The 15,887-nt window shown below is 31.4% G+C and overlaps 2 protein-coding genes across 2 annotated transcripts; both read right to left on the bottom strand.

Annotated features, from left to right (window-relative positions):
* Nucleotides 1-2,944: 2,944 nt before the first annotated feature.
* Nucleotides 2,945-6,284, bottom strand: LOC125814520 (protein LURP-one-related 4-like). Its single transcript, XM_049493972.1, has 3 exons — nucleotides 5,997-6,284; nucleotides 5,229-5,459; nucleotides 2,945-3,081 (listed from the first exon to the last, which is right to left on the bottom strand). The coding sequence occupies exons 1-3, from the start codon at nucleotides 6,249-6,251 to the stop codon at nucleotides 2,947-2,949; spliced, it is 621 nt and encodes a 206-aa protein (XP_049349929.1). The 5' UTR covers nucleotides 6,252-6,284; the 3' UTR covers nucleotides 2,945-2,946.
* Nucleotides 6,285-10,536: 4,252 nt separating this feature from the next.
* Nucleotides 10,537-14,427, bottom strand: LOC125814502 (RNA-binding NOB1-like protein). Its single transcript, XM_049493955.1, has 5 exons — nucleotides 14,008-14,427; nucleotides 12,041-13,163; nucleotides 11,685-11,853; nucleotides 11,036-11,149; nucleotides 10,537-10,901 (listed from the first exon to the last, which is right to left on the bottom strand). The coding sequence occupies exons 1-5, from the start codon at nucleotides 14,393-14,395 to the stop codon at nucleotides 10,752-10,754; spliced, it is 1,944 nt and encodes a 647-aa protein (XP_049349912.1). The 5' UTR covers nucleotides 14,396-14,427; the 3' UTR covers nucleotides 10,537-10,751.
* Nucleotides 14,428-15,887: the final 1,460 nt, after the last annotated feature.

The raw sequence follows: 15,887 nt of genomic DNA, 5'->3' as shown, positions 1-15,887 counted from the left end.
TTGTAGGTAATGACTAGTGGTATTTTATACCTATGAATTTTATTTTTGACTAGAAAATTACATTGTATATACGGTAATATTTTTATTTATTTGTAAGTTGTAAATATTGAATCCTTTTGATGTCTGCACGATCAGGGGAGGAGCAGGCTTTTTAGCTATGAGTTCGGCAAAATCTAGTAACTGTGATTTGAATTATGTGTATGTGTTAAAAAAATTCATTTGGTATGTATAAATTCAAAATTCGGTAAATAAAAAAAAAAGTGTGATCAGATACTCATAAACTAAAAATTCTGACTCCGCTGATCTAATAGTCATATGCATAACTCACCTGTGACAAAGTCATACGGCTTTACCATACTCGAGAGGTTTCGATTCTTTCGTTCCTAATCAAAAAAATTGAATTCGACTTTTAAAATGATTTTTTCTTGGTAAAATATTTTTTATCTCATAGTGAATCTATTCGATGTAAATCCAGATTAATTGGTCAATGAGCTTCAGAAATGAATGGTTAACCAAAAAACAATTGGTTCCATAAAACTTCCAAAAGATCTATATATTTGATAAATTTCTTAAAATAAATATATCGTTTAAGTAAAAATTATTGAATTTAATTTAATTCACCTACTAATAGTGTAATGATGTATGTTATATGTATATTAAATACTTATTAATATTAAAATGTTTATTACACCATTTCATGTTGCTACATTTCCAAGCTAAATATTCTTATATATTTGATGAATTTTTAAATATAAATATATGGTCTATAAAAAAGTTATTGGATTCATGTAGCCATTATCCTGACACTAGATCCGACCCTAAATACAACATTACCTAAACGAAAGAAAATTAATATTTACGCTACCAAATTGCTTAAAGAATAGAAAAAATAACTTAAATAATTGTTCACTCTCGATCAACTGCTTAAATTAAAAATAGACAACAATATATATATATATATATTCCCTACCTCTCAAGTGTCTTTTTTTTCTTTTTTGTATTTATATCAATATTTTTGTTTAATTTGCTTATTTTATTCTCTCTTTTTGGAGAATCCAACAAAACAGTAATTGCCACCTTTCGAGTGCACATTGGGTGAACTTACTAGTAAGATGTAAAGTGCATATACTAGGCCAAGCCTGACGTGACGAGCTCAATTGAAAAGGCATTGCTCGGAAGAATCGATCTCTGACTTTTTCCTAATAAGATATCGTATATTGTATCAACTCAATCACCTTTACAGATTGTTTGCTTATCTATATATTAAAGTTTTTCAATAATATCATTTAACGCAAGATAAATTCATCTCTACGAATCAAATTATATCACATAAATTGAACACAAGCTCTGATTGTGAGAAGCTTGAACACGATAGGGTCACTATTGTTGAGCCCATCAGTTTGTATTCATGCTAATATTTTCAACGTGGTCTGTTTCCAAAAATAGTAGTACTCCAATCAATCAATTCATTACGTGAATTTAAATTAGTCGGCCAGTACATTCAAAATATATGTTTGATGATTGAATTTGATAAGATCACTCTGGTTTTAATTAGAAGTTTTAAATTCAAAGCTCTTAAATTAATAAAAACTCCTTATGGAAGTGTATGTTTTCCCTTTTAGTGGGACATACATAATACGAATTTGAATTAGTGGACCAACACAGTCTGATAATTAGAAAAACACTAACATTTGTGAATAAAGTGGTTGCCTTTTCATTCTACACAAGTATAAACAAGTTCAAAATTTAAATTCGATGTGTTAATACTTAAAATACTTAGCATAGAAGTTATTTTAAATTTGAAATTTTGAGTTTAAAATTTAATCTTTAGTTAAAATTTAGTGATATTTCATAAATGATAGTTTGTAATAAAAATGCTTAATTAAGTTGAACTCATAATCAATTAACTTTATCTGCCTCTATTAATGCATATCCTAGCTCAAAAAAACATATAATAACTAGATATATATGTTTTTTTGGGATTTGCATATATTGTGTCAGCTATCAATTATTGTAGTTTATTCTTCTTCTTATATCTATGTTTTGACTAGTTTGTTTTTGGTTTTCCATTCGGTGTCCGGAATATTGAAGCTCCGATTAAATTTGGATCGTGCTCTGCAGGGTCCATTTGGGGGTGACGTTTCCAACATGATTTTTTCCATACCCAAAGCTCAATCCCGAAAACTCTGGTTAAGGGTGAAACACTTTCACCGTTGCACCACAACTTATGTTGGTATGATTTGACTTGTTTGAATATAAAATAAAATAAAAAACAATAAAGTAAATGACAAAGAGGATGACTTGGAAAGTGTTTTAAGAAGGTGATTGAAGATACTTTTTGGAGCATATAATTATTTAATTAAAAACAATCAAGTATATAAAATTCTGCCTAATTAAAGTAAATGTACAATTAAAGATTATGATAAAATAAAAAATATCTTCATCTTCAATTTAAAGATCTTGAGTTTGAACTCCAGAAATAAATAAAGTGAATGGATTAAGAAAAGATACAAAAGCTACTTTGTAAATAAAGAAAATTTTAAAAAATCAAACAAATAAAAAGATGTGTATTGTACTTTATTTACAAAATTTCAAGGCCTAAACGATGTTGTTATAAGGAGATTCTTCAATCTCTCAAGTTAGGAAAATCACCCTACATCACTATACTTCACTTGTATATTTCATGGGTATAACTTTGAATATCTCATTAATTATATATAAAGAGAAATCAAATTAGATACACGACACATTGAAACTGATATAAATCTTGAAATATTATAGTACTATTTATCAATCCCTTTGGAATGTCGATAAAATTAAAATAATATTGTAGAAAAACTAGCATGACTTTTGTGCAAAAATGATACGAACAAATCAAGAAATTTTATCGGAATTTGTTGTGGGGTTAGTATGTTATTGTCATCAACATAATGTTACAATATTTGTTCATAATTTGCCATGAATCAATCCACATACTATTACAAAAGCCACAATTAGTGAGTGATCTATATTGGGTTCCACTTCTAAAGTTAACACATCTTCACCATACCCAAATCCTCTTGATGATTGCTTTTGTTTTACCTATAAATTCACCATAAAAATGGTTGAATATTATAAAAAAACAATAAAGTAAATGACAAAGAGATGACTTGGAAAGTGTCTTAAGAAGGTGATTGAAGATACTTTTTGGAGTATATAATTATTTAATTCAAAACAATCAAGTATATAATATTCTGCCTAATTAAAGTAAATGTACAATTAAAGATTGTGGTAAAATAAAAAATATCTTCATCTTCCATATAAAGATCTTGAGTGTGAACTTCAGAAATAAAGTGAATGGATTAAAAAGGAAAAATTGTATAAAATAGCAAACTATTAATTCAAATTAAATGTTATAATCACAATTTTATTTAATTGTAACCCGTAGCAAACTGTTGTCATTCGCCTCTCTCCCTGAATTTCTCGCTCGCCACTCTCATTTTCTCGTTGGGCATGCCTCTCTCATTTTATACAAACGCAAATGTATAAAATGCGTTTGTGTTTGTATAAAGCAAGAGAAAATTGAATCTATACATATCTTTTCGTTCACCTCTCTCCCCAGAGAATCTCGCTCGCCACTTTCCCAGATCTCGCTCACCCCTCTCACTCGCCTCTCTCACTTTATACAAACACAAATGTATAAATTGCGTTTGTGTTTGTATAAAGCGAGAGAAAATTGTATATACAAATACAAATATATATATATATATATATATATATATATATATATATATATATATATATATTTTTATTTTTTTTTCGTCCTATACACTTATAATTATACAAATAGAGATATTCTCATGCCCAGTTTTCTTTTGCCTTTCTCTCTTTCTCGCTTTATATAAACACAGATTATACAATTGATTCTTTTGTATATGTATACCGAAACAAATTATACAATTGCTTCTTTTGTATATGCATACCGAAATATGCATATTAATAGCCATAGCAAACATAAAGTTTGCTATGGAGCGCAATAATACAAACTATAGCTATAGCATACAAATATGATTTTTATGCTTAATAAACCTAAAATTACTCATTAAAAAAAGATACAAAAGCAAGCTACTTTGTAAATAAAGAAAATTTTAAAAAATCAAACAAATAAAAAGATGTGTATTGTACTTTATTTACAAAATTTTAAGGCCTAAACGACATTGTTATAAGGAAACTCTACAATCTCGTATAAGTTAGGAATATCACCCTACATCACTCTACTTCACTTGTATATTTCATGTGTACAACTTTGAATATCTCATTAATTGAATCTTGAAATACTATAGTATTATTTGTCAGTCCCTTTGGGATGTCAATAAAATTAAAATAATATTGTAAAAAAATTAGCATGACTTTTGTACAAGAATGATACGAACAAATCAAGCAATTTTATAGGAATTTGTTGTGGGGTTAGTATGTTATTGTCATCAACATAATGTTACAGTTTTTGTTCATAATTTGCCATGAATCAATCCACATACTATTACAAAAGCCACAATTACTGAGTGATCTATATTGGGTTCCACTTCTAAAGTTAACACATCTTCACCATACCCAAATCCTCTTGATGATTGCTTTTGTTTTACCTATAAATTCACCATAAAAATGTTTTAGAACATAAAAACTAATTATCTAAAAGAGTTTAACTTCAATATATTAAATAAACAAATTTTAATACTATCAAGACATTTAAAAGATAATTATCACCTCTTAAGCTAATTTTTGAAACTGAGTTAGATTCAGTGTCTATTTCTTATCATGATATTAGAGTCATCAATTTCAATTCATAGTTTACCCCCACATTGGGCACCCCTTCATATATTGTTCACGTTTCAAATGTCCAGATGTGTCGGGAGGCGAAGGGTGTATTGCGTACACAACAACTATGGAAAGGAAAATGTGATTTCTTATATATGTTCATTTCCGTATCATGATATATAAGAGCCAAGCTCATCTCGGTTCTTAGTTTACGTATCCAATATTAGACTTCATATAATATTATTCACGCTCTACCCTCTAATTAGAAAGTCACAATCGTGTTGGATGGTGCAACTGGACTTTTTACGTAGTTTTACACAATTTTCATCTCTTAAGCTAATTTTATTTAAGCTTGAGTTAGGACTATATTTTTTTATCACCATATATATATATGTGCTGACCGTACAAAAATTATTTAATAACAACATACTAACCTCTGCAACAACTTGGCCAGTAGAATTTGTAACTTTATATGATGAATTTCTATCAAATTGTTGAATCTTGTAGCAATTTATTCCTACATTATTTTCATCACATGACCCAAAATTACAAATGACATTTTCTCTTGAAAAAATGTCACAATTCCTTTTTACTTGAAATAATGGTCTCCCTTTAATTTCACCAAATGATCCATATCCATTCCAACGACCAAAAACTCTTAATTTCTGGAAAAAAAAAACAATATTATTAAAAATCAATAGTAATAATATTAACAAATCAATATAATATTTCAATGAAATTTTCGAGTATTAAAAATTGATAATAAAATCTAATTGTTGACTAAAACAATGTTGAGAAGTTAAAGATTAAGTCAATTGTGAAGGAAAATGACAAATCTCCACTTAATTAAAAGTGAGGCTCTTTTCTCCCTTTTGAAAAATGTTTTCCTGCCATCAAAACACTATCAAAAAATCACTAATTTTAACGGGAATTAATCCGTTGGATATTGGCTTGTCGACAACTTTTTCGACAAAAATATCTTATAACCGGCAAGTCAAATTCTAACGAAAAAATTAACGATTTTCTGATAGTGATACAAGAACACACATCCCTATACAAATACTAGTGTTTATATATAGCATGTGAGTTCGACAGAATCCAATATTACTCGATTACTATTACTTGAGATCGTATCGTAGAATTTATAAAGTTCAAATTCTGACTCCGTGATAGATAACAATAATATTATTATAATTAATTACCTCTCTTTTAATTGAGAAGAGAACTTGGCCTTTGAGATCCATGATACAAACTTCATCTCTACAACTTTCTTGGTAATTATCAACTCTAAAAACAATTTCACCTTTGGAATTAAAAACAGTACATCCATTTCCATGGAAAATTAAAGATTTCATCCATATAGTAAATGTTTCTCTTATAGATTTAACATAAGGCGTCGGCGATGATGATGAAGGAGAAGATTGTTGTAACATAAATTCTGGACATATTTTAGCCATAACTAATTGAATTAGGAGCTTGAAGGAAGAAGAAGATGTAAAATTAAAGAATTAAAAGAATAAATGATATAGTATGTGGTTAGAGAGATATTGAAAGGGCTTATATAAAGTGTATACCATATATATTTTGAAGTCACACACTTGAAAATAGCTGAATAACATTGACTTGGAATATGTCTATGTGTAACTTTGACAAGGGTTTAGTTTCTTTCGGGTATAGTCGTGGAGTCAGAAATTTTTACGAAACTTATATAGCTGTATATTTTTCTTTACGTTAGGATATATATAATTTATATAGGATGTATATAGACTTTATCCTTATCTTTATAGAGAGGTTGTTGTCAACGGGCTCAAAAGAAATGTTTTTGAAGTAGAATTGCAAGTTCAATATGCTAAAAGAATAAGAAAATACAAAGCAAATGAGGCAACATGTAGATAAAGTAATAATTATAAATATAATAAATCAAAAAAATGTTTGTCTTGTTTATTTTTTGTGTCTTTGTCCATCATATATATTACCCTACACATTGATGTTTTTCTAATAAGTTTGACAGTGTCATGACTATAGGTAGAACCCACTCAAAAAATAATTATTTCTCCTCCTATTCAAGTATTTAATTATAACTTATTTTGTACTGGGGAAATTAATTACTTGTATTTGTATATATTAAATATAAACCAAAATTTTGACTGAATTTACATGACTTATACCAATTCTATTTTTAGGAGTCAACATACTCGGCTATGTGTATGAATTAATTTTTAGTTAGTTTTCTAGATGAGATCAACAATAAAGTTAATAGGGTAAAATGGTTAAAAAAATTTCTCGAACTATGCGAAATGAAACAAACTTACGTATCTTCTATTAATTATAGTTCGAGTCAAAAATATTGTTGTTGTTAGTTGTTACTAAAACGGACTAATTATGTTCTTATTTTCAAACAACGGAAGCTAATTAACATGGTGAATTAATTTTTAAAATTAAGGGTAAATTTGAACCTTTCGCATAGTTCAGGAGGCAATATTTTGACCTTTCTTCTTAATTTATTAGTATAGTTAAGATAACTATACTAACATGTTTTGCGATTACAACTTGTTAGATAGTTGTTACATATTATGTTATTGTATGTGTTGTTAGTTTAATATAACGTTGATTTTGATTGTCATTTAAATTTACTGTATCATATCGTCAAATTCATCATTATATAACAACGAAAAAGTCTCATTTTATATGATGTGATCACATCTTTACCTTATTTTTTGCCTTCACATTTAGTTTTCGCGTATTATCTAATAATTCTATTTATTTTTATTGTACTTTTTTTATAAAAACTCTCGTACCCTAATTTTTTTTATAAATTTGTCTATGATATTATATAATAACGAAAAATGATATATTCAACAAAACAATGCATACATACATTATAATACAATACAATATAAAACCAAACATTAATAATCTTTTAGTTATAAACAAACAAGGCCAAAGTTAGAAACTCTTGCATACAAACAAAATAAAAAAAGAAAGATCACTTTTTTTCCACTTAGACAAAACTAATTAAATACGTAAAAGAATTTAGCACTTTTATCCACTTGGGACATAATTATAACTAATTAGTCGTTTTATTAATAATTGATTACATCATTTGCTTGCTAATCACTTAATTAGTTACTATTAAACTGACAGTGACTAACTACGCACTTTTTCCATCCAATTTCCTTCATTTGAAAAAATAAGGTCAATTTTAAAATTCATGTAACCTTTGAGAACTTCAAACGTCAATGAAAAATTGAGTTTATGTTCGTTAAAAAATATTTATACAATCACATCATTTATAACGTAATTAGTAAAAAAAGTTATAAATACCGATTGATATATATAGTGTGATTAGCACCAATCACGACCATTTGCTTTCACACATAAAAATATAAAATTTAGAATCATTAAACTTCAAACTATGAATTCACTACGAATAAAAATAAGATTAGAAGTGTTTATTTCGATTCACACGTAAAGATGATTGGATAGTAAAAGTCAAGATATATGAAAAAATGTTGGGATAATTATATATATTTAAATATGTAGTACAAGTTGATTCATGCATATATATTTATTTTTAAAAAATATGACTTTTTTAGGTGTTTTCCAGATTTTCAGTATGAAAAGTTAGGTACATAATTTATAAATTCAAATTAGGCTACTACTTCAAGAAAAAAAACTATTCTTACATGCATATAAATGCCGCCTTGAAGAAATTAACATGAAACTATATGATAATTAGGTTGTCGTTTTGCAAAATTGTTTTCTATGTATATATATTTGTCTATATATATACGTGTGCGCAATTCTAACTTATCAAGCATCTGATCTTAGGTAGGAGATTTATGAAGTATACGAACTAGGGTAGAAGATTAGTAGATACTTGAGTGTTGTATCGTTCCATACTAGCTATAGCACATGAGCAGAGCCACTTCAGGCAAATAGTGGTCCAACACACACATCTTTCGCGGAACATTATATGGTGTATGAAGGTTGAATATTAGGTTTGAGTGTTGTGATCTCGTTTAGCCTTCCATACTAGCACATATGGGCGAGGCGACCTTAGGCATAAAGAGTGGTCAAGTGCATATCTTTTACTGAAAAATTATGTTGTATATAAAGGTTAAATTTTAGATTTATGTATAAATATTTAATTTTGTACACCCTTAACACATGGAGAAAGGAAATTTATGCACTTTTCACCAATTTCTTGGCTCCGCCACTATGCTAGTAGTCATAGTATAACTCTTGTATGCAGTTTCTTGTTTCTTTGATATTTGTTACTATCTATTGTTTATTATACTTTGATTATCATATTATTTTGTTGTAGTTAATCTCCTTTTTTTAGATTGTCTTGCCTTGTTTGGTCTTTTGCTTGGTTTCTTCACTCCCATTATTTTCTTGAGTCGAGGCCTGAAAGCTATTGAAAATAATTTCTTAACCTTCTATATACGACGTATTAGTCTTCTCAAATTTCCCTTATAAAATTACACTAAATATATAACTATTGTTGTATTTCTATGAGTGAAAATATTTTTAAAAGAGAAAAATATATATACATACAAAACAGACAGACGCGTTTGAAAATAGCAAGCATATAAGTAGATATAAAATTGAGTTATGAAATGTAAAAACCTATAATATAAGTTTATTATAATCTCTAACTCGGATAGAATCCTTTCACCCTAATTAGATTATTGTGCACCGAATCAGATGTCTAAGATTTGATCCTTGCAAAAGAAATAACTTTTAATACTGGATCACGTACGATAATAATTTAAATTAATCAAAATTTAAAAGTGAATATCATACCAATTCACTCCTGTCACGCTTTGTATTCATGAAAAGCCAACTTGAATGAACAAAGAAATGTTGAAATACTACAAATTAAGTACCTATCAAGTGACATTAACTTAGAAAGTAGGTATAATGATACACTATTTATATACCACAACAACTGGTGCACGAATATCTTATTATGACGTCGTCATTTAACTTATTCCTAATTTTTTTTAAAAAATTACACGTATATCCACTTTGAACAACTTAAAACTTATTACAATATTTTGAAGTTAGTTTTAATGAAGTCAAATTTAAGACATATGACTAAAATTTAATTATTTTTATTTGAATTTCAGTCATAAATAGTAGTTCAATGATGTTTGTCTCACTTAGCCATTTTGTTTGAACTTCAGTCATATAATCGAAACAATGCTCTCTTTTTTAACAACCATCAAGATTGATGGAGTCTTTTAGGGGTCGTTTGATGTACGGGATGGTATAAGCATAGATATCCTATGAGACTATTTTATCCCAACTTTCATATGGATAATAATCCCACAACTTTAGTACAAATAATAGAATAAAATAATCCCAAGACTATCCAATACCTCACACCAAACATGAGATAAAGTTAATCTCAAATTTTATATCAAAATTATTATACTTATTTCACGTACCAAACGACCCTTTACAACCTTAAATGATGAGACATTATTTTTGATAACCAAGAAATCTTGGAGGGTCACACAATTCAAAACTCAATGGATAACGAATCAACCCTGAGTAAAGCTTTTGTTTGTTGAAAGATTTGAACCTATGATGTGCGCCTAATTTGCTCACCACTAAACCAAAGCCCAAGGCATGTTGAAACACTAATTACTCCATCCGTTCCATATTAGTTGTCCACTTTCTCCTTCGTCCATCCCAAGGTTGACAGTATACGAGGAATAAAACAAGAAGCACTGCAGAAACTCAATATCATTAAATATTTATAATAAAACTGTATCCCATATTACTGAGACCATCCATAAACAAACCCCAAAAAAAATAATCTGTAAAGTAGGATTTGGTAACATTGATCTTCAGGCATCCAACTATATAATGGACTAGTATCGAAAACCCAGATCGCTCGTACAAAAATGTGAACTCAAAAGAGTGGTCTTTTCGAAAAATTCAAACTAATGCTTAGCGCGAGAATAATGATTGTCGTTAGGATTCCTCTTCCCGCTGAAAACAGCTAATGCCTTGCGAACAGGGGGCTGCAGAGGAGCCTTCTTACTAGTATGGTTGAGAAAAATAGTGTCCGGAGTAAATATGTTGTCATCCCCCTACAGAGAACAAACAAATCAACTCGACTTCTCATGCAGCGCGAAAATGTAAACTTAAAATGTTCATCATATTACTTGAAAAAAAAAATTAAAAAAAAAAAAGGAGAAAAAGGAACATTTTTGCTGAAACCAACCTTGTTCTTCTTCTTTGTTTTAGGATAAAGATATTTCTGCGGAAGCTGGTCCTCGCGTAATACTGGGTTCTTGGTAACAGCACCTCTACCCCCTTGAGGTAAAGGCAGGGAGAACTGCAAAGGGAGCAATCAGCAAAAACGTTTTACATTCTAGCTACGTTGCTCAGACTGAGTTCAAAAATATTGTCTGAGTGTATGCTAGATCCCCCAAAAAGCTAGCATTTTTGGAGGATCCCACACGAATTCGACAACATTTTTGAAGTGTCCGAGCATGAACAATGGACTGAAGAGAGGATTCCAAGCATTGGTTACAGCGTCTAATAAGATTCTAAAACGATTGCTAAGCATGGTACACATTTCAGGTCCCCCTCCAAGTGTGTTATGTGCAGGGAGTAACTGACACAAAATCACTAACTAAAATTTAGAGAGAACTTTCATGGTTATGCTTCACAGACCACTCAAATTTGATTCTTGAATGCATTCTGTTGTAATTCGATTGGGGAAAAAAGAAGCTATGTACAGAAGAAGTGACAAATATGAACTTATCTAAGCATATTACTCGAGTTACTGTTTTTAATTAGACTGCAGGTTGTAATTTATGGAAGTGTCAAAGTCGGACATGATTAGGAAAGGAGATGTCATTTCTCACCTTTGTCCCTCGCAAGGATATACGTGGTCTGCGTGCTGCAATCACAATGCCATTTTCGCCAACAGTTACTGCTACCTTGCGTAAAGTTCCCCCATTTCCACAATTGGGACAGAAAATCTTGGTAACATCTGTTGTCACTTTATAGCAGGCATGGCATTTCAGTACCCACCTGAAAATAAATATGCTAATATAAGCAAATGATGCAATTAAATATTAGGATTCCTAGCATCTAAGGCTGGTGTATTGACTGGATCATTAGGAGTACGTCAATAGTCCGCTTGCAGCATTCATGATAACTCTGGCAACTTTTATGACATGAACAATAGACAATGGATATTACAACAGATTTTACATACCTGTGCAGCTCACGGATCTGCATTCCTCCAGGTGCCACAAGGCGTAAACCGATTTGAAGAATAACATTTTGCATTGCATAATCAGCTGTCACACAGGCCACACTTGACTCGGACAAAGATTTTAACATCCAACTTTGTTCACTGCTGTTATCATCCACAAACGATGTCTCAATGCTCTCATCCATCTGGCTGGACATCTCTGCATCTTCCGCTCCTCCATCAGCACAGACGAAATCCTCCCCTTCATCTTCTTCAAATTCTTTACCATCTTGATTAGCATCATTTGATTCAGGCCCCTCATTGGAAATGTTTACATCTGCATCATCTTGAAGAGCTTTAGCAGAATCTTCTTCAAGCCGCATCTGACTCAAAATCGTAGACAATTTTTCTTCACCGTCTCTTACTTCAGAAACATTACCATCCTCGGCATTCGCCTCGGGATTTTCTTCAGGGATTTGGTTCATAGAGATATCATCGCATTGACAGTTTTCGAGGTTTTCATCTACTGTATTTTCAGTTGCATCTTGTAAATCATCCATTTTAGATGATGTTTCAGACATTTCACGCCTAGCTTTTCGTCTGAGAAATCTCCTATGAGTACTTCTGCTCGCAGCAGGTAGCCAATCATCACCATGATCATCATGTTGTCCCTGTGATGCATCAATTCCATCAGCAACCATCTTCTTACCATTAATCTTCACCTCTTTTTTCTGTGGCAAGTACTTTTGAGGTTTACTGAAGCCATCGTCGGCATCCATCTGATTCTCAGAATGAGAATCAACACCATTCACGACAGAACCATCTCTACCACTTTGTTGATCAAGAGGAATAACATTCAAGCTCAAATCTTTCAAGGGAAGAATTCTAGAGGTAGTGTCTGCTCCTTCATCAAGTGCATGTTCTATTGCTTTCCATTCTTCCGGATTAGAGATGTTAGCGCCCCATCCAGGCAAGTCCTTCTCTGGCAACCTTTTTACATTAATCATGTGAATAGCTGGAGGGCAATCCCGGAGATGCTGGGTTCCATGAAATTGAGCGTGCAATGTGTAAGTTAAAGCAATGAGCTTGAGATCCACATCAGAAAGTGTGTGCAAATCACCAGTACCCCTTGCAAAGCTAATAACTGCAAAGCCAGGTAACACAACATATTCAACAAATATCCCTAGTGTTTCTTTCAGCAAGATAAGATATTTTTTCCTAATACCTCCGACCACCCAAACTCACAGCAGCCTTTGTGTGCTTATTCGCATTGTCGATCCCAAACCCAAATAAAAGATGAGACTTTTAATATAGATAGATGACTAGCATATAACTAGTCAATTAAACGATCAATCTCTACACCTTGTTTGGATGGTTGTTACCCATTGTACTTTATTATTAGTTTAAATACAATATTTGTTTTGATTGTAACTTAAATTTTACTGTATTTGAATCGTTTAAATTCATCTTAAGTACCAACGAAAAGTTCCATTTTGAGTAACAACCGATTTGGTGTGATCACATAGTTACCTAAATATTTTCTTCTCATTTTTATCTTTACTTATTATCTAATGATTCATAGTAACTCACAATCTATTCAAAAGTTAGATTCATTAAAATAATACAAGACGATACAACACAAGGCAATACGATACCATACTTAAACAACACGTAACAACCATCCAAACGGAGAGTTAAAAGCAAATAAGTGAAATTACTTACATGTAACTAAACCAAAGCAATCAAAATAAAAATTATTATCAAAACTACCAAACTACACATTCAACAAAACACATAACTACAAACAAAACACTTAACCATAGGTCACGAGTTCGATCCCTGATACATAAACACAGCTTGTGTGCAACTCAATTATTCCACCGGACACTTAATACCTCCCACCAATATCGGTATCGGGCAACTCACTTTGGGGAACTATCAGATAGTGATTTTTTGCAAACAAACAAAAAAAATGAAAAATTTCCAACCTTTTTTAAGAGAATCAGGGGAAGGCTCCGTGGTATCAATAGTGAACGGAAGTAAATTGAGTGAATGACGGGAGTTCCGGTCACGAATCTCCGCAAGCACTTCAGGTACCGTAACAAACCGGTCAGCAGAATGATTCAGCTTATCTCCGCCTTGAATTATAGCGTTTGCATCTACCACAGCCACTGCTATCCCCTTCGTCGACTTGCAGCTCCCTACCAAAACTCCATTACCTACCTTCGCCGTCGTTGCTGCAGCTACGGCGGCGGTGACGGTGGCCGGAGTAGTAGTAAGTTGCGGCGGTGGCCGTGGCGGCGGTTGTTGCTTCACTATGTTGCTCCAACATGGTGGTGGAGGAGGGGGTTGGATATCCATGGCTGTAGAGCTCATAGTGATGGGAAGGGGACTCTAAAACCCTAAAAAGTTTGTTAAAAGAAGGGAAGACATGATATACGACGCCGTATTAGTCTGATGATTTTATTTTTTTTCGATTTCGTATCAGTATTAGAACCCGACTAATCAGAAATTTGTGTCATGTAGGAAAATCTGATTAATTTGTGTCACGTAAGGCTTCATTCAAGGGAAAGCGCGATGCTAGGCTGATGTCCCTTTACTCCTTTTAGGGTTGGGCATGGTATGGTACACAGTATGGTATTTCAAAGTTTCGATATCATAATTTCGAAATTTGATTTTTAAAACATTATACTATTACCATACCAATTTAATTTGATATAGTTCGATTTCAGTATTTTATGGTACGGTAAATTGGTAATCATAGTTTGTTTAACTTCTACCAATATATATGAGTATTATGACTTCAAAATTAGAAAAAAAAAAGTTTCGATTGTATCATACTAGCAAATTACACGTGTAGAAATATATATTCAAAATAAAGTACAAACAACTAATTTTTTATTAATCAATTAAATTTCAATCAAAATAAATTAGTCAAAATTTCAACTTATAAACATTTAGTTTATGTTGCATATTTGTTAGTATTTTATAGGGAAAAGGGTCAAAATTACCCCTTAACTTTGTTTTATTGGTTGACTTTACCCCTGCCGTTAAAAGCAAGTTATTTTTACCCCTGCCGTCAATAAACTTAACAAATATACCCCTCCTTGGATGGAAAGTCCCAAATCAATTAAAATTGTCCGATTTTACTTAAATTACCCACTTTTAACCCGACCCGACCCACTTAATAATATACCCGATTTTCAAAGTTAGATCTGAGGTCAAATCTACCCAAAACCTGTTGACCACTTCAACCATCAATCTTATCCAGTTCTTCTCTTGATTTTCAACAAGATTGTTGTGGAGTTTGTACGAGGTTTCATTCACTTGTTCCTCGAGTTAACTTTTTCTGGGAAACACAGAAGGTTTTGGTCTTAGAAAGCAAGAAATTGACTCTTGATAGGGCTGTTGACTTGGACGAGGTAGAGTAGTGGGAGAGGTGGTGGTTTCGGCGATGGTGGTGAAGGAGATCTCGGAGAGGTGTTATCAACATTGCATTGTTTCCTATTTTGTGTATTAGTTATATGGAAAAGCTTTTCCCAATTTTTAGTTCTGGGTTATCGAGATATATGGCTATTTCGGTATCTACGTTATTGTTAGCGTTTTTGAATTATATTGGATTAGCTATTGTGGGTTATGTTGTTGTTGTTCTTGGGATTGTATCACTTGAACCTTTCATTATAATGTCGTTGATTGCGATTCCAAAGATTCAGCCCCATAGTGGATCAGTTTAGGGCAAAAAGGGGTGAAGAAGGATTGGAATATGTTCTTCAATTCATTGTTTTGAAATTTGAATTTTTGGGATAATGTGAGTACTTTGGTTGGTGAAGTTGAAAACCCAAAAAAAACTTTTCCTAAAGCACTTTTT

Source organism: Solanum verrucosum, unplaced genomic scaffold, assembly GCF_900185275.1.
Source record: "Solanum verrucosum unplaced genomic scaffold, falcon-dt-bn FXZP01000268.1, whole genome shotgun sequence".
Classification (NCBI taxonomy): Eukaryota; Viridiplantae; Streptophyta; class Magnoliopsida; order Solanales; family Solanaceae; genus Solanum; species Solanum verrucosum.
Note: the sequence above shows the minus strand (reverse complement) of the source record. Positions and strands in the feature narration are given on the sequence as shown.

Excerpts from the sequence above, each read along its gene's own strand:
- LOC125814520 (XM_049493972.1), bottom strand. The coding sequence starts at position 6,251 with ATGGCTAAAATATGTCCAGAATTTATGTTACAACAATCTTCTCCTTCA. Across the intron at positions 5,460-5,996 it reads TCTTCTCAATTAAAAGAGAG|AAATTAAGAGTTTTTGGTCG; the intron begins GTAATTAATTAT and ends TTTTTTTTCCAG. Across the intron at positions 3,082-5,228 it reads CTGGCCAAGTTGTTGCAGAG|GTAAAACAAAAGCAATCATC; the intron begins GTTAGTATGTTG and ends GTGAATTTATAG.
- LOC125814502 (XM_049493955.1), bottom strand. The coding sequence starts at position 14,395 with ATGAGCTCTACAGCCATGGATATCCAACCCCCTCCTCCACCACCATGT. Across the intron at positions 13,164-14,007 it reads CCCTGATTCTCTTAAAAAAG|TTATTAGCTTTGCAAGGGGT; the intron begins GTTGGAAATTTT and ends CTGGCTTTGCAG. Across the intron at positions 11,150-11,684 it reads TATCCTTGCGAGGGACAAAG|TTCTCCCTGCCTTTACCTCA; the intron begins GTGAGAAATGAC and ends CTCCCTTTGCAG.